This window comes from Bombina bombina, chromosome 11, assembly GCF_027579735.1.
Source record: "Bombina bombina isolate aBomBom1 chromosome 11, aBomBom1.pri, whole genome shotgun sequence".
NCBI classification, from domain to species: domain Eukaryota; kingdom Metazoa; phylum Chordata; class Amphibia; order Anura; family Bombinatoridae; genus Bombina; species Bombina bombina.
In genome coordinates, this window is record NC_069509.1 from 77374222 (window position 1) to 77392502 (window position 18281).

The 18281-nt window shown below is 40.5% G+C and overlaps 1 protein-coding gene across 2 annotated transcripts in view; it reads right to left on the reverse strand.

Annotated features, from left to right (window-relative positions):
• Nucleotides 1–9699: 9699 nt before the first annotated feature.
• Nucleotides 9700–18281, reverse strand: part of LOC128642290 (folliculin) — an 84086-nt gene continuing 75504 nt past the window's right edge. For both annotated transcript variants that reach the window (XM_053695007.1, XM_053695006.1), the window contains exon 12: nucleotides 9700–11409. In XM_053695007.1, coding sequence (XP_053550982.1) covers nucleotides 11208–11409 — 202 coding nt within the window. In that variant the 3' untranslated portion in view covers nucleotides 9700–11207. The remainder of the gene's footprint in view (nucleotides 11410–18281) is intronic.

The window sequence follows — 18281 nt, forward strand, 5'->3', positions numbered from 1 at the left end:
CAAAGAGGACCAAGTTGCTGCTTTGCAGATCTGGTCAACCGAAGCTTCATTCCTAAACGCCCAGGAAGTAGAAACTGACCTAGTAGAATGAGCTGTAATTCTTTGAGGCGGAATTTTACCCGACTCAACATAGGCAAGATGAATTAAAGATTTCAAACAAGATGCCAAAGAAATGGCAGAAGCTTTCTGGCCTTTCCTAGAACCGGAAAAGATAACAAATAGACTAGAAGTCTTACGGAAAGATTTCGTAGCTTCAACATAATATTTCAAAGCTCTAACAACATCCAAAGAATGCAATGATTTCTCCTTAGAATTCTTAGGATTAGGACATAATGAAGGAACCACAATTTCTCTACTAATGTTGTTGGAATTCACAACTTTAGGTAAAAATTCAAAAGAAGTTCGCAACACCGCCTTATCCTGATGAAAAATCAGAAAAGGAGACTCACATGAAAGAGCAGATAATTCAGAAACTCTTCTAGCAGAAGAGATGGCCAAAAGGAACAAAACTTTCCAAGAAAGTAATTTAATGTCCAATGAATGCATAGGTTCAAACGGAGGAGCTTGAAGAGCTCCCAAAACCAAATTCAAACTCCATGGAGGAGAAATTGACTTAATGACAGGTTTTATACGAACCAAAGCTTGTACAAAACAATGAATATCAGGAAGAATAGCAATCTTTCTGTGAAAAAGAACAGAAAGAGCGGAGATTTGTCCTTTCAAAGAACTCGCGGACAAACCCTTATCTAAACCATCCTGAAGAAACTGTAAAATTCTCGGTATTCTAAAAGAATGCCAAGAAAAATGATGAGAAAGACACCAAGAAATATAAGTCTTCCAGACTCTATAATATATCTCTCGAGATACAGATTTACGAGCCTGTAACATAGTATTAATCACGGAGTCAGAGAAACCTCTATGACCAAGAATCAAGCGTTCAATCTCCATACCTTTAAATTTAAGGATTTCAGATCCGGATGGAAAAAAGGACCTTGAGACAGAAGGTCTGGTCTTAACGGAAGAGTCCATGGTTGGCAAGATGCCATCCGGACAAGATCCGCATACCAAAACCTGTGACGCCATGCCGGAGCTATTAGCAGAACAAACGAGCATTCCCTCAGAATCTTGGAGATTACTCTTGGAAGAAGAACTAGAGGCGGAAAGATATAGGCAGGATGATACTTCCAAGGAAGTGATAATGCATCCACTGCCTCCGCCTGAGGATCCCGGGATCTGGACAGATACCTGGGAAGTTTCTTGTTTAGATGAGAGGCCATCAGATCTATCTCTGGGAGCCCCCACATTTGAACAATCTGAAGAAATACCTCTGGGTGAAGAGACCATTCGCCCGGATGCAACGTTTGGCGACTGAGATAATCCGCTTCCCAATTGTCTACACCTGGGATATGAACCGCAGAGATTAGACAGGAGCTGGATTCCGCCCAAACCAAAATTCGAGATACTTCTTTCATAGCCAGAGGACTGTGAGTCCCTCCTTGATGATTGATGTATGCCACAGTTGTGACATTGTCTGTCTGAAAACAAATGAACGATTCTCTCTTCAGAAGAGGCCAAAACTGAAGAGCTCTGAAAACTGCACGGAGTTCCAAGATATTGATCGGTAATCTCACCTCCTGAGATTCCCAAACTCCTTGTGCCGTCAGAGATCCCCACACAGCTCCCCAACCTGTGAGACTTGCATCTGTAGAAATTACAGTCCAGGTCGGAAGAACAAAAGAAGCCCCCTGAATTAAACGATGGTGATCTGTCCACCACGTTAGAGAGTGCCGAACAATCGGTTTTAAAGATATTAATTGATATATCTTCGTGTAATCCCTGCACCATTGGTTCAGCATACAGAGCTGAAGAGGTCGCATGTGAAAACGAGCAAAGGGGATCGCGTCCGATGCAGCAGTCATAAGACCTAGAATTTCCATGCATAAGGCTACCGAAGGGAATGATTGAGACTGAAGGTTTCGACAGGCTGTAATCAATTTTAGACGTCTCTTGTCTGTTAAAGACAAAGTCATGGACACTGAATCTATCTGGAAACCCAGAAAGGTTACCCTTGTATGAGGAATCAAAGAACTTTTTGGTAAATTGATCCTCCAACCATGATCTTGAAGAAACAACACAAGTCGATTCGTATGAGACTCTGCTAAATGTAAAGACGGAGCAAGTACCAAGATATCGTCCAAATAAGGAAATACCACAATACCCTGTTCTCTGATTACAGACAGAAGGGCACCGAGAATCTTTGTGAAAATTCTTGGAGCTGTAGCAAGGCCAAACGGTAGAGCCACAAATTGGTAATGCTTGTCTAGAAAAGAGAATCTCAGGAACTGATAATGATCTGGATGAATCGGAATATGCAGATATGCATCCTGTAAATCTATTGTGGACATATAATTCCCTTGCTGAACAAAAGGCAATATAGTCCTTACAGTTACCATCTTGAACGTTGGTATCCTTACATAACGATTCAATAATTTTAGATCCAGAACTGGTCTGAAGGAATTCTCCTTCTTTGGTACAATGAAGAGATTTGAATAAAACCCCATCCCCTGTTCCGGAACTGGAACTGGCATAATTACTCCAGCCAACTCTAGATCTGAAACACAATTCAGAAATGCTTGAGCTTTCACTGGATTTACTGGGACATGGGAAAGAAAAAATCTCTTTGCAGGAGGTCTCATCTTGAAACCAATTCTGTACCCTTCTGAAACAATGTTCTGAATCCAAAGATTGTGAACAGAACTGATCCAAATTTCTTTGAAAAAACGTAACCTGCCCCCTACCAGCTGAACTGGAATGAGGGCCGTACCTTCATGTGAACTTAGAAGCAGGCTTTGCCTTTCTAGCAGGCTTGGATTTATTCCAGACTGGAGATGGTTTCCAAACTGAAACTGCTCCTGAGGACGAAGGATCAGGCTTTTGTTCTTTGTTGAAACGAAAGGAACGAAAACGATTGTTAGCCCTGTTTTTACCTTTAGACTTTTTATCCTGTGGTAAAAAAGTTCCTTTCCCACCAGTAACAGTTGAAATAATAGAATCCAACTGAGAACCAAATAATTTGTTTCCCTGGAAAGAAATGGAAAGTAGAGTTGATTTAGAAGCCATATCAGCATTCCAAGTCTTAAGCCATAAAGCTCTTCTGGCTAAGATAGCCAGAGACATAAATCTAACATCAACTCTAATAATATCAAAAATGGCATCACAGATGAAATTATTAGCATGCTGGAGAAGAATAATAATATCATGAGAATCACGATTTGTTACTTGTTGCGCTAGAGTTTCCAACCAAAAAGTTGAAGCTGCAGCAACATCAGCCAATGATATAGCAGGTCTAAGAAGATTACCTGAACATAGATAAGCTTTTCTTAGAAAAGATTCAATTTTTCTATCTAAAGGATCCTTAAACGAGGTACCATCTGATGTAGGAATGGTAGTACGTTTAGCAAGGGTAGAAATAGCCCCATCAACTTTAGGGATTTTGTCCCAAAATTCTAATCTGTCAGGCGGAACAGGATATAATTGCTTAAAACGTTTAGAAGGAGTAAATGAATTACCCAATCTATCCCATTCCTTAGCAATTACTGCAGAAATAGCATTAGGAACAGGAAAGACTTCTGGAATAACCGCAGGAGCTTTAAAAACCTTATCCAAACGTATAGAATTAGTATCAAGAGGACTAGAATCCTCTATTTCTAAAGCAATTAGTACTTCTTTAAGTAAAGAGCGAATAAATTCCATCTTAAATAAATATGAAGATTTATCAGCATCAATCTCTGAGACAGAATCCTCTGAACCAGAAGAGTCCAAAGAATCAGAATGATGGTGTTCATTTAAAAATTCATCTGTAGAGAGAGAAGATTTAAAAGACTTTTTACGTTTACTAGAAGGAGAAATAACAGACAAAGCCTTCTTTATGGATTCAGAAACAAAATCTCTTATGTTATCAGGAACATTCTGCACCTTAGATGTTGAGGGAACTGCAACAGGCAATGGTACATCACTAAAGGAAATATTATCTGCATTAACAAGTTTGTCATGACATTTAATACAAACAACAGCTGGAGGAATAGCTACCAAAAGTTTACAGCAGATACACTTAGCTTTGGTAGATCCAGCAGGCAGAGGTTTTCCTGTAGTATCTTCTGGCTCAGATGCAACGTGAGACATCTTGCAATATGTAAGAGAAAAAACAACATATAAAGCAAAATAGATCAAATTCCTTATAAGACAGTTTCAGGAATGGGAAAAAAATGCCAAACATCAAGCTTCTAGCAACCAGAAGCAAATGAAAAATGATACTGAAATAATGTGGAGACAAAAGCGACGCCCATATTTTTTGGCGCCAAAAAAGACGCCCACATTATTTGGCGCCTAAATGCTTTTGGCGCCAAAAATGACGCCACATCCGGAACGCCGACATTTTTGGCGCAAAATAACGTAAAAAAAAATGACGCAACTTCCGGCGACACGTATGACGCCGGAAACGGAAATGAATTTTTGCGCCAAAAAAGTCCGCGCCAAGAATGACGCAATAAAATGAAGCATTTTCAGCCCCCGCGAGCCTAACAGCCCACAGGGAAAAAAGTCAAATTTTTGAGGTAAGAAAAATATGATAATAAAAGCATAATCCCAAATATGAAACTGACTGTCTGGAAATAAGGAAAGTTGAACATTCTGAGTCAAGGCAAATAAATGTTTGAATACATATATTTAGAACTTCATAAATAAAGTGCCCAACCATAGCTTAGAGTGTCACAGAAAATAAGACTTACTTACCCCAGGACACTCATCTACATGTTTGTAGAAAGCCAAACCAGTACTGAAACGAGAATCAGTAGAGGAAATGGTAAATATAAGAGTATATCGTCGATCTGAAAAGGGAGGTAAGAGATGAATCTCTACGACCGATAACAGAGAACCTTATGAAATAGACCCCGTAGAAGGAGATCACTGCATTCAATAGGCAATACTCTCCTCACATCCCTCTGACATTCACTGCACGCTGAGAGGAAAACCGGGCTCCAACTTGCTGCGGAGCGCATATCAACGTAGAATCTAGCACAAACTTACTTCACCACCTCCCTTGGAGGCAAAGTTTGTAAAACTGATTTGTGGGTGTGGTGAGGGGTGTATTTATAGGCATTTTAAGGTTTGGGAAACTTTGCCCCTCCTGGTAGGAATGTATATCCCATACGTCACTAGCTCATGGACTCTTGTTAATTACATGAAAGAAAGGGGCTTTGGGACATGTATGAGTTACCTTGAGAAAGACCCATGTTGGGGCCGAAACGTTGGAACTCTGAATTTTTAAATAAATGAATTGTGTGATTCCACCATATGATTCCTGAGTATACAAGCATAAAACCAAATGCTGTTTTGGGGCCCCTGGGGAAGCATCCAATAATATATAATTCAAATAAGGACTTTCGGATTTCAGGTGATGCACTGTCCACAAGTAATCGGAGTACTGGAGCATTTCATTATCTCTCTTACCCACTTATTTACGAAAATCCATTGACACATAGAATATAGTAACTATCACCTAATACACAGCCCTATAAAGTACTTTAATAGAGGTGCAAGACAACTAAATATGCTCCATTAAGATTATGTTGATGCAAACCGCAGAGTTAATGGAGGTATGTTTAGATATCTATCATTATTATTACCCAATATTTAGGACCTGCTTTTAATCTCAATTGTGCTTATGCTTATATACAACTAAGGAGTTCCCAGTTAAGGTTTATGCATCTTTTATTTTATAATTTAAAGACAAGAACGTCTTTACAGCATTATTATTTCAGAGATGCATTATTTTTATTGTTTTTGTTGCTTATCCCTAAACCCCTACAAAGTATGGTTGTCATATCTAGGATCCAACAGTGATCTAAAAAGCTAAGATGAGGGGAGAAAATGAGGAGAAAGGTTGTTCTATATTAAGGGCATTTTACTTCCTTGTACATGCAATGTATATAAGTATTGGTGATTGTAATTTGCAACCTATGTCTGTTAAAAAACATAATTTATGTAAGAACTTACCTGATAAATTCATTTCTTTCATATTAGCAAGAGTCCATGAGCTAGTGACGTATGGGATATACATTCCTACCAGGAGGGGCAAAGTTTCCCAAACCTCAAAATGCCTATAAATACACCCCTCACCACACCCACAAATCAGTTTAACGAATAGCCAAGAAGTGGGGTGATAAGAAAAAAGTGTGAAGCATAAATATAAGGAATTGGAATAATTGTGCTTTATACAAAAAAATCATAACCACCACAAAAAAGGGTGGGCCTCATGGACTCTTGCTAATATGAAAGAAATTAATTTATCAGGTAAGTTCTTACATAAATTATGTTTTCTTTCATGTAATTAGCAAGAGTCCATGAGCTAGTGACGTATGGGATAATGACTACCCAAGATGTGGAGCTTCCACGCAAGAGTCACTAGAGAGGGAGGGATAAAATAAAGACAGCCAATTCCGCTGAAAACAATCCACACCCAAAAAATAAAGTTTAAATCTTATAAAGAAAAAAACTGAAAATATAAGCAGAAGATTCAAACTGAAACAGCTGCCTGAAGTACTTTTCTACCAAAAACAGCTTCAGAAGAAGAAAACACATCAAAATGGTAGAATTTAGTAAAAGTATGCAAAGAAGACCAAGTTGCTGCTTTGCAAATCTGATCAACCGAAGCTTCATTCCTAAACGCCCAGGAAGTAGAAACTGACCTAGTAGAATGAGCTGTAATCCTTTGAGGCGGAGTTTTACCAAACTCGACATAAGCATGATGAATTAAAGATTTCAACCAAGATGCCAAAGAAATGGCAGAGGCCTTCTGACCTTTCCTAGAACCGGAAAAGATAACAAATAGACTAGAAGTCTTTCTGAAATTCTTAGTAGCTTCAACATAATATTTCAAAGCTCTAACTACATCCAAAGAATGCAATGATTTCTCCTTAGAATTCTTAGGATTAGGACATAATGAAGGAACCACAATTTCTCTACTAATGTTGTTGGAATTCACAACCTTAGGTAAAAATTTAAAAGAAGTTCGCAACACCGCCTTATCCTGGAAAAAAATCAGAAAAGGAGACTCACAAGAAAGAGCAGATAATTCAGAAACTCTTCTGGCAGAAGAGATGGCCAAAAGGAACAAAACTTTCCAAGAAAGTAATTTAATGTCCAATGAATGCATAGGTTCAAACGGAGGAGCTTGAAGAGCCCCCAGAACCAAATTCAAACTCCAAGGAGGAGAAATTGACTTAATGACAGGTTTTATACGAACCAAAGCTTGTACAAAACAATGAATGTCAGGAAGATTAGCAATCTTTCTGTGAAAAAAAACAGAAAGAGCAGAGATTTGTCCTTTCAAGGAACTTGCAGACAAACCTTTATCCAAACCATCCTGAAGCAACTGTAAAATTCTCGGAATTCTAAAAGAATGCCAGGAAAAAAGATGAGAAAGACACCAAGAAATATAAGTCTTCCAGACTCTATAATATATCTCCCTAGATACGGATTTACGAGCCTGTAACATAGTATTAATCACAGAGTCAGAGAAACCTCTTTGACTAAGAATCAAGCGTTCAATCTCCACACCTTTAAATTTAAGGATTTGAGATCCTGATGGAAAAAAGGACCTTGCGACAGAAGGTCTGGTCTTAACGGAAGAGTCCACGGCTGGCAAGAGGCCATCCGGACAAGATCCGCATACCAAAACCTGTGAGGCCATGCTGGAGCTACCAGCAGAACAAACAAGCATTCCTTCAGAATCTTGGAGATTACTCTTGGAAGAAGAACTAGAGGCGGAAAGATATAGGCAGGATGATACTTCCAAGGAAGTGACAATGCATCCACTGCTTCCGCTTGAGGATCCCTGGATCTGGACAGATACCTGGGAAGTTTCTTGTTTAGATGAGAGGCCATCAGATCTATTTCTGGAAGTCCCCACATTTGAACAATCTGAAGAAATACCTCTGGGTGAAGAGACCATTCGCCCGGATGTAACGTTTGGCGACTGAGATAATCCGCTTCCCAATTGTCTATACCTGGGATATGAACCGCAGAAACTAGACAGAAGCTGGATTCCGCCCATACCAGAATTCGAGATACTTCTTTCATAGCCAGAGGACTGTGAGTCCCTCCTTGATGATTGATGTATGCCACAGTTGTGACATTGTCTGTCTGAAAACAAATGAACGATTCTCTCTTTAGAAGAGGCCATGACTGAAGGGCTCTGAAAATTGCACGGAGTTCCAAAATATTGATCGGTAATCTCACCTCCTGAGATTCCCAAACCCCTTGTGCTGTCAGAGACCCCCACACAGCTCCCCAACCTGTAAGACTTGCATCTGTTGAAATTACAGTCCAGGTCAGAAGAACAAAAGAAGCCCCCTGAACTAAACGATGGTGATCTGTCCACCACGTCAGAGAGTGTCGTACAATCGGTTTTAAAGATATTAATTGAGATATCTTTGTGTAATCCCTGCACCACTGGTTCAGCATACAGAGCTGAAGAGGTCGCATGTGAAAACGAGCAAAGGGGATCGCATCCGATGCAGCAGTCATAAGACCTAGAATTTCCATGCATAAGGCTACCGAAGGGAATGATTGTGACTGAAGGTTTCGACAAGCTGATATCAATTTTAGACGTCTCTTGTCTGTCAAAGACAGAGTCATGGACACTGAATCTATCTGGAAACCTAAAAAGGTTACCCTTGTCTGAGGAATCAATGAACTTTTTGGTAAATTGATCCTCCAACCATGATCTTGAAGAAACAACACAAGTCGATTCGTATGAGATTCTGCTAAATGTGAAGACTGAGCAAGTACCAAGATATCGTCCAAATAAGGAAATACCACAATACCCTGTTCTCTGATTACAGACAGAAGGGCACCGAGAACCTTTGTAAAAATTCTTGGAGCTGTTGCTAGGCCAAACGGTAGAGCCACAAACTGGTAATGCTTGTCTAGGAAAGAGAATCTCAGAAACTGATAGTGATCTGGATGAATCGGAATATGCAGATATGCATCCTGTAAATCTATTGTAGACCCCAGGACACTCATCTACAAGTTGTAGAAAGCCAAACCAGTACTGAAACGAAAATCAGTAGAGGTAATGGTATATATAAGAGTATATCGTCGATCTGAAAAGGGAGGTAAGAGATGAATCTCTACGACCGATAACAGAGAACCTATGAAATAGACCCCGTAGAAGGAGATCATTGAATTCAAATAGGCAATACTCTCTTCACATCCCTCTGACATTCACTGCACGCTGAGAGGAAAACCGGGCTCCAACCTGCTGCGGAGCGCATATCAACGTAGAATCTAGCACAAACTTACTTCACCACCTCCATAGGAAGCAAAGTTTGTAAAAACTGATTTGTGGGTGTGGTGAGGGGTGTATTTATAGGCATTTTGAGGTTTGGGAAACTTTGCCCCTCCTGGTAGGAATGTATATCCCATACGTCACTAGCTCATGGACTCTTGCTAATTACATGAAAGAAATGTATTATTTATCCTCAATAAAAATATATATAAAAAAAACAACAACAAAAAACGCTGTTTTAGTACACACAGGAACATACAACTGTAATACATGATATAAAACACTCTCTTTGGATGCAGCATACGAGATATATGACTTTCATGGTCCCATACATTTTGTAGCCTTGAACATTTTAGTTTACAAAAATATTTATTATTTTTTCACATGTAACAATCTACATAATGATGCACAATGCATATCCCATCAAGTAGTGAAGATAAAATTGGTAGTTTAAAGGACAATGTTAATAGCATATAAGTTACTCTTAAAATAAAATAAAAATATTAAATTACACGTTAAAAAGGTCCATTTCTTTTGTGGAAAACCCCCCAGCTGAATTTGTTATTTTTCTCTGTAGCTGTACTTGTTATATTTTGGTATGATATAATAACCATTAGATTTGTGATTATAAACTGTGCTACTTGATCAACCAGGTAGTTCTGTAAATAAAGCAGACATTCTCCATAAGTTAAAGACACATTCTTTGGCCTGAAAAAGAAAAAAAAAAAATTGAAACTAATACTGCAGTGTCAGTTGTGCACTTCCTACCAATGGTCACTGACAGGTACTTCCTAACAATCATTGGCTGATAGGGACTTCCTACTAATGCTTATTGGCTAAAAGGTAAAATGGGCATTTCCACCTATCAGCCAATGATAAGGAACATTATAGGCGCCGTACTGAAAATCAGCACAACGTTATTTAAAAATAAGCAAAACTATACAGTACATTGTTATAAAAACACTCCCAGATAGGCTATATAAATGGATCATTACAAAACATTTATGCAAAGAAAAATCTAGTGTACAATGTCCCTTTAAACTGCTGGACATAACAGAATGTTTACTACTCACCATGCTATTGATTTTTTCTTCTGTGCCTGCAGAGCCATTTTCTTATTTTAACTCTTTACAGGTGCCGGTTGGTGAAGTTCTTTATTCTCATAATGGGCTGTGCCATCTTGGATCTCACGTATTCTTGCTCCCTGTGACAGAAGTGGCAGACATTCACAGATCATTGATACCGGCTTTTTAACAGCTGTATTGTGCTCTTCAGGTTAGCACACACATAATAGCGGGAGGTTTAAGGCCACATAAATAAAATGGAGGAATGCAGCCAATGCAAAAATGTAAAGCTCCCACTCTGTATACACACTAACCTGAAGTGCATAATACAGCTCTCATAAAGCCTGCAACGTCACTGATCTGTAAATGTGCCCCATGTCTGTCACAGGGTGTGAGACTACAAAAGCACCAAATTGGTGCCGCACAGTATGAAGATCAGCACCAGTAAGGGGTAAAACTAAGAGGATGGCTTTAAAGAAATCTGCAAACACAGGAGGGAAAATGATAGCACAGTGAGTAGTGACCATGGTACTGCAGTTGTACTAAGCTGTCACTTTAAGAGTTGCTATCCACCAATCAGCATTAGAAGAAAGTAAATGACTGATGCTGCTGTATCAGTTTCAATTTAATTTTTACTTCACATTTTTTCAGGCACAATAATAAACATGTATAAAATCTGATCCTTCATATAAACAATAATGCATGAGTACAATGTTCCTTTAAATAAATATACACACTAAATTGATAAAGAATTGACATAATTGGGTCAGAGCCTGCTGAATCGTGTGCGAGTCTCAGTTCCGACACTCAGAGGAAGTTGGACTGCGTACACTAGACATGAGATGGGATTTGTACGTTTTGCTAAGTCCAGTCATCCAGAATTTGAGAAGCTTTATATTGTCCTCCTCTGAGGCTCCCAGGATGGCGAGAAGTTTCTGGGTGTCCTCTTTGGGGCGACTGTCCACCTTGGTAAACTTGAAGAGCACTTTTACTTTGCTGCATATAGAAAAAAAATATGTCATGCATAAATGTAAGCTATGCTGAATTCATATATATACTATCAAACGTGCATTTTTTGCCACAAATAGAAATGTATTTCTTTTTAAAGACTCAATGAGTCCACGGATTTCATCCTTACTTGTGGGATAATGCCTCCTAGTCAGCAGGAGGAGGCAAAGAGCACCACAGCAGAGCTGTATATATAGAGCTCCCTTCCCTCCCACCCCAGTCGTTCTCTTTGCCTGTGTTAGTGATAGGAAGAGGTAAAGTAAGGTGTTAGTTTAGATTCTTCAATCAAGAGTTTGTTATTTTTAAAATGGTACCAGTGAGTGCTATTTTATTATAGGGTGTAGCCGTATTCCTTGTCAGCCTCTAGAGTAGAGCTACAGGTGGCTTTAAAGCAATGGGAACTGGTGGGACAAAACTCTCACTGCGCCTCCCATACTGAGTGCTGCCCTTCTGATGATGGTCTTAGCAGATATTAACTAAGGCCCTATCTGTGTCCACAGGGCTATTGGAGGGAGAAGACCTCTGGATCCTGTGGGAACATTCATGCTGTCGAACAGCAGCAAGGTAAGTTAAGTCTTTATTTCTGGGCCATATTATCTCAGAATCGACTATGCACTTATTTGTTATATGTGGGGACCATGGGATCTCTTGGGAAGGACTCCCCTATTGAACAGATGGTTTCACATGCTTTTGCTAACCGACACTGTTACAGCAGTCATGCTGGGACTAGGGGGACATGGGTTCTTTACAGTAAGAGGGTTCTCCTGTCAGTCGCTGATTATAGGTGCTGTGGGCAAGACGCTGGGGCTATATTTGAACGGAGCTTTTATACAGAGAGGCTCCGGTATAGGGCTATGCTTTTTTATGGGCTACATTTGTGCATGAACGGCGATTAGGTATTTTTACTATAATCTTAGCCGGATGGTTTTGAGCGATGCCCACAAAGGGCGGAGTTAACTTTGGCGCGCTTGAGTAGAGAAGCCGCGCAGTGACTACTGCTCCAGAGTCCCGCAGTTTCAGTGATCCTCATCGCAGCTCAAGTGTTAAGCTAAGACCGCATGGTTAGACAAGCAGGCGGTCTTTAGCGTTCTGTGACACATTCAGGAGTTTTTGCTAGAGTGGTCGGTGTACCGTGGGGGCAGGTAGGCGCCTTAGCAGAGCTGTTGAGGCGAAGAGGTGTTATTTATTTCAATATTAAGACACATTACATAGAATTTGGATATCAGATTATTCAATGCCGAAAAATTATTAGACGTTTTATTTTTTAAAGACACAGTATCCTGTTGTTTTTCAGGAAGTTTTGACAAGTGTTTACATTAATGTTTGTACACGTATAGTTTTTCTTGGGCCATAAATTATAGATCATTTAAAGGAGCCAAGACCAATTTTTTTCATTGCTATTTGTTATCATGGATTCGGAAGATATCCAAGATGTTACATGTGCCATGTGTTTGAATGCTAATGTGGAACCTCCTGTTACTTTTTGTCCCTCATGTATTGAGAGGGCTTTACAATATAGAGAACAAATTTTCTTTGATAAAAAGTTGCCCAAAGCTAATGCTTCTCAGGAGTCTACCGATGAGATGCAGAGTATGCCGCAGCTTTCTCCCCAAGCGTTACAGCCCTTAACGCCCGCTCAAGCGGTGCCAAGTACTTCTTCAGCTTCTACGGCGGTCACATTAAAGGACATAGCTGCAGTTATGTCTTCTACACTTTCTGATGCGTTATCTTCCTTTCCCATATTTCAAGGCAAGCGCAAAAGGGAGGAAAACCACGTGGTCAATGCAGTTTCTGATACCTTGATGGCGATCTCAGACGTACCCTCCCAGGGCTCTGAATTGGAGGTCCTATCCGAAGGTGAACTTTCTGATTCAGGAAGTGCCTTACCACTGACGGATTCAGAAGTGATTTCTTTCAGGTTCAAACTTGAACACCTCCGCTTATTACTGAGGGAGGTTTTGGTGACTCTGGACGACTGTGATTCAATAGTGGTTCCTCCAGAGAAATTAAGTAAGTTGGACAGATACCTAGAAGTTCCTTCTTATTCTGATGTTTTTCCAGTTCCCTAGAGAACTTCAGAGATTATTGCTAAGGAATGGGAGAGACCAGGTATTCCCTTCTATCCTCCCGTTTTTAAGAAGATGTACCCTATAGCTGACGCTATTAGGGGCTCTTGGCAGACGGTCCCTAAGGTGGAGGGAGCTATTTCCACCTTGGCTAAACAAACTACTATTCCTATTGAGGATAGTTGTGCTTTCAAAGACCCTATGGATAAGAAGTTGGAGGGTCTCCTTAAGAAGATCTATGTTCACCAGGGGTTGCTATTGCAACCGGCGGCATGCATTGTTACGGTTACAAGTGCGGCTGCTTATTGGTTTGATGCTCTGGAAGAGTCTCTTAAAATGGAGACTTCTTTGGAAGAAATACAGGATCTGATTAAAGCTCTTAAATTAGCTAATTCGTTTATTACGGATGCTTCTCTACAGATTACTAAATTGGCAGCTAAGAGTTCGGGCTTTGCTTGCTTAGCACGCAGAGCCTTATGGTTGAAGTCTTGGTCTGCGGATGTGTCATCCAAGTCTAAACTTTTGGCTATTCCTTACAAGGGGAAGACCCTGTTCGGACCTGACTTGAAGGAAATTATTTCTGACATCACGATAGGCAAGGGTCAGCTCCTCCCTCAGGATAAAAAATCCAAACAGAGAGGTCGACAGAGTAATTTTCCTTCCTTTCGAAATTTCAAGGGAATCCCCCCTTCCTCTAAACAGGAAGGGAACTACAGGAAGTCTACCTGGAGACCCAACCAGTCTTGGAACAAGGGTAAACAATCCAAGAAGCCTGTTGCTGCTCCTTCTTCATCCAGGCTTGGATACGAGATGTTCAGGATCCTTGGGCAATAGAAATAGTGTCTCAGGGATACAAATTGGAATTCAGAAATTCGTCCCCCAGAAGAAGGTTTCTTCTTTCACGATTATCTGCAGACCAGATAAAAAGAGAGGTGTTCTTACGTTGTGTAGGAGACCTATTCTTCATGGGAGTAATCTGTCCCGTTCCAATACAAGAACAGGGACAGGGGTTTTATTTAAATCTGTTTGTAGTCCCCAAAAAAGAGGGAACTTTCAGACCTATTTTAGACCTCAAGAGTCTAAACAAGTTTCTCAGAGTTCCATCTTTCAAGATGGAAACTATTCGTACCATTCTTCCATTGATCCAGGAGGGTCAATTTATGACGACAGTGGACCTAAAGGATGCATATCTTCATGTCCCTATCCACAGAGATCATCACAAGTTTCTGAGGTTTGCCTTTCTGGACAAACATTTTCAGTTTGTGGCTCTCCCTTTCGGGTCTGGCCACGGTGCCCAGAATTTTCACAAAAAATCTGGGGTCTCTATTGGCGGTTCTAAGGCCGCGAGGCATTGCGGTGGCGCCTTACCTGGACGATATCCTGATCCAGGCGTCATCTTATCAACTAGCAAAGTCCCATACTGACATTGTGCTATCCTTCCTGAGAACTCACGGGTGGAAGGTAAATCTGGAAAAGAGTTTGTTGATTCCTCAGACAAGGGTACCCTTTCTGGGAACTCTAATCGATTCTATCTCAATGAAGATTTTTCTGACAGAGGTCAGGAAGTTAAAGATTCTGTATACATGTTGAGCCCTTCAGTCCAATCCTCGGCCGTCAGTGGCTCAATGCATGGAGGTAATCGGATTGATGGTAGCGGCAATGGACATCGTACCGTTTGCACGTTTTCATCTCAAGCCTCTGCAGCTAAGTATGCTCAGGCAATGGAATGGAGATTATACAGATTTGTCTCCTCGACTAACCCTAGATCACGAGACGAGGGTATCTCTTCTATGGTGGATGTCACTGGATCATCTGTCCCAGGGGACATGCTTTCGCAGACCCTCATGGGTGATTGTGACAATAGATGCCAGCCTGTTAGGATGGGGAGCAGTCTGGAGCTCCTTAAGGGCTCAGGGAGTTTGGACTCAGGCAGAGTCTCTCCTTCCCATCAGCATCCTAGAGTTGAGAGCGATATTCAATGCACTTTGGGCCCTCAATTCATCAGATTCCAGTCGGACAACATAACGACAGTGGCTTACATCAATCATCAGGGAGGAACAGGGAGTTCCTTAGCGATGACCGAAGTAGCCAAAATAATTCAGTGGGCGGAGACTCACTACTGCCACCTGTCAGCGATCTACATCCCAGGGGTAGAAAACTGGGAGGCAGATTTTCTGAGCAGGCAGACCTTTCATCCGGGGGAGTGGGAACTCCATCCGGAAATATTTTCAAACTTGATACTCAGATGGGGTCGGCCGGAGATGGATCATATGGCGTCTCATCAGAATACCAAGCTTCCGAGATACGGGTCCAGGTCCAGGGATCCCCAGGCCGAGCTGATAGATGCCTTGGTAGTTCCTTGGTCTTTCAGCCTAGCATATGTATTCCCCCCGTTTGCTCTCCTTCCCCGGGTGATTGCTCAAATCAAACAGGAGAGGGCATCGGTGATCCTCATTGCTCCTGCGTGGCCTCGCAGGATTTGGTATGCCGATCTGGTGGACATGTCATCTCGGCCACCATGGAAGCTTCCATTGAGGAAGGACCTTCTCATTCAGGGTCCCTTCCATCACCCGAATCTAGTTTCTCTGCAGCTGACTGCTTGGAGATTGAACGCTTAATTTTATCCAGGCGAGGTTTTTCTGATTCGGTCATAGATATTTTAATTCAGGCACGTAAGCCTGTTACTAGGAAAATTTACCATAAGATATGGCGCAAATATCTTTATTGGTGTGAATCCAAGGGCTACTCATGGAGTAGGGTTAGGATTCCCAGGATTCTGTCCTTTCTCCAAGAAGGATTGGAGAAGGGGTTATGAGCAAGTTCCTTAAAGGGCCAGATCTCGGCCTTATCTATTTTGTTACATAAGCGTTTGGCAGATGTTCCAGATGTACAATCTTTTTGTCAGGCTCTGACTAGAATCAGAAGAGTATCTGAACTTTTGGCATTGCAATATAATTCTCCTTACCTTATTTTTCATGCGGATAAGGTGGTGTTACGTACTAAACCTGGTTTTCTTCCTAAAGTTGTTTCAAACAAGAACATTAATCAGGATATTGTTGATCCTTCTTTATGTCCTAATCCTCCTTCTCAGAAGGAACGTCTGCTACACAATTTAGACGTAGTCCGTGCTTTAAAGTTCTACTTACAAGCGACTAAGGACTTTCATCAATCGTCCTCTTTGTTTGTCGTTTTTTTCAGGGAAATGTAGGGGTCAGAAAGCTACGGCTACCTCTCTTTCTTTTTGGCTGAAGAGTATCATCCGTTTTGCATATGAGACTGCTGGAAAGCAGCCTCCTGAAAGAATTACGGCTCATTCCACTAGGGCTGTTGCTTCCTCATGGCCGTTCAAAAATTATGCTTCTGTAGAACAAAGCTGCAACTTGGTCTTCTCTTCACACTTTTTCTAAATTTTACAAATTTGATACTTTTGCCTCGGCGGAGGCTGTTTTTGGGAGAAAGGTTCTTCAAGCAGTGGTGCCTTCCGTTTAGGTTACCTGTCTTGTCCCTCCCTTTTCATCCATGTACTATAGCTTTGGTATTGTATCCCACAAGTAAGGATGAAATACGTGGACTCATCGTGTCTTTAAAAAGAAAAGAACATTTATGCTTACCTGATAAATTTGTTTCTTTTTAGACACGATGAGTCCACGGCCCGCCCTGTTCTATGAGACAGGTTATTAATTTGTTAAACTTCAGACACCTCTGCACCTTAGCTTTTCCTTTCTCTTCCTAACTTCGGTCGAATGACTGGAGTGGGAGGGAAGGGAGGAGCTATATATATATATACAGCTCTGCTGTGGTGCTCTTTGCCTCCTCCTGCTGACCAGGAGGCGTTATCCCACAAGTAAGGATGAAATCCGTGGACTCATAGTGTCTAAAAAGAAACAAAGTTATCAGGCAAGCATAAATTTTCTTTTTTGCTCTTTGCTTAACTAAATAATTAATTTGAACTAATTTTGTGCAAAATGTGTTCATTTACTAAAAATAGAGACTAATGAACTAATACAGAATTCATTCATCAAATTATTCAATTTCCCCTTTTTATTAAATTGAGAAACTAAAAGAATATAAGGAACAACATTTGTATTAGCTCATTAGTTTATTTATTTTATGAGCAAAACTTGGACTAAATACATTTGGATTTGCAATCCCTTTTGCAAACCAAAAACAACAAATTTTTCACTTTTCTAATAAACACGGGCTCGCTGGGCGTCCATGAAACGCTCTGTGATTACCTTGTATCTAAGCCTCTGCAGACTGCCCCCTTATGTGCTATTTACAAACTTTAGCCAATCAGTGCTGCATTTTAGCCAATCAGCGCTGACTCCTGCATTACTCCATGTGAGTGAGAACAATGTTATCTATATGGCACACATTAACTAGCACTGTCTAACAGTGAAAAACTGATAAGGGGTAGCCTTCAAGGGCTCAGAAATCGGCATATGAGCATACCTAGGTTTAGCTTTCAACAGAGAATATTAAAAGAACAAAGCAAATGTTGATGTTAAAGGTAAATTGGAAAATTGTTTAAAATTGTATTTCCTGTCTGAATCATGAAAGTTTAATTTTGACTTTACTGTCCCTTTAAGCAGTGCATTGCAATAGTCTGCATACAAAGCACATTTTTATAACCATATTATCCACATTCACATTGTTTTGTATTCTATAGGCAACTGAACCAGCTATTTGATTTGTAGGTTACAGAGTTTGCGTTATGGCCACTTTACAAGTATTTACTATTTGACTTTAAATTGCCCTTTAATCAAATGTCCTGGAACTCAAAACACTGTTATG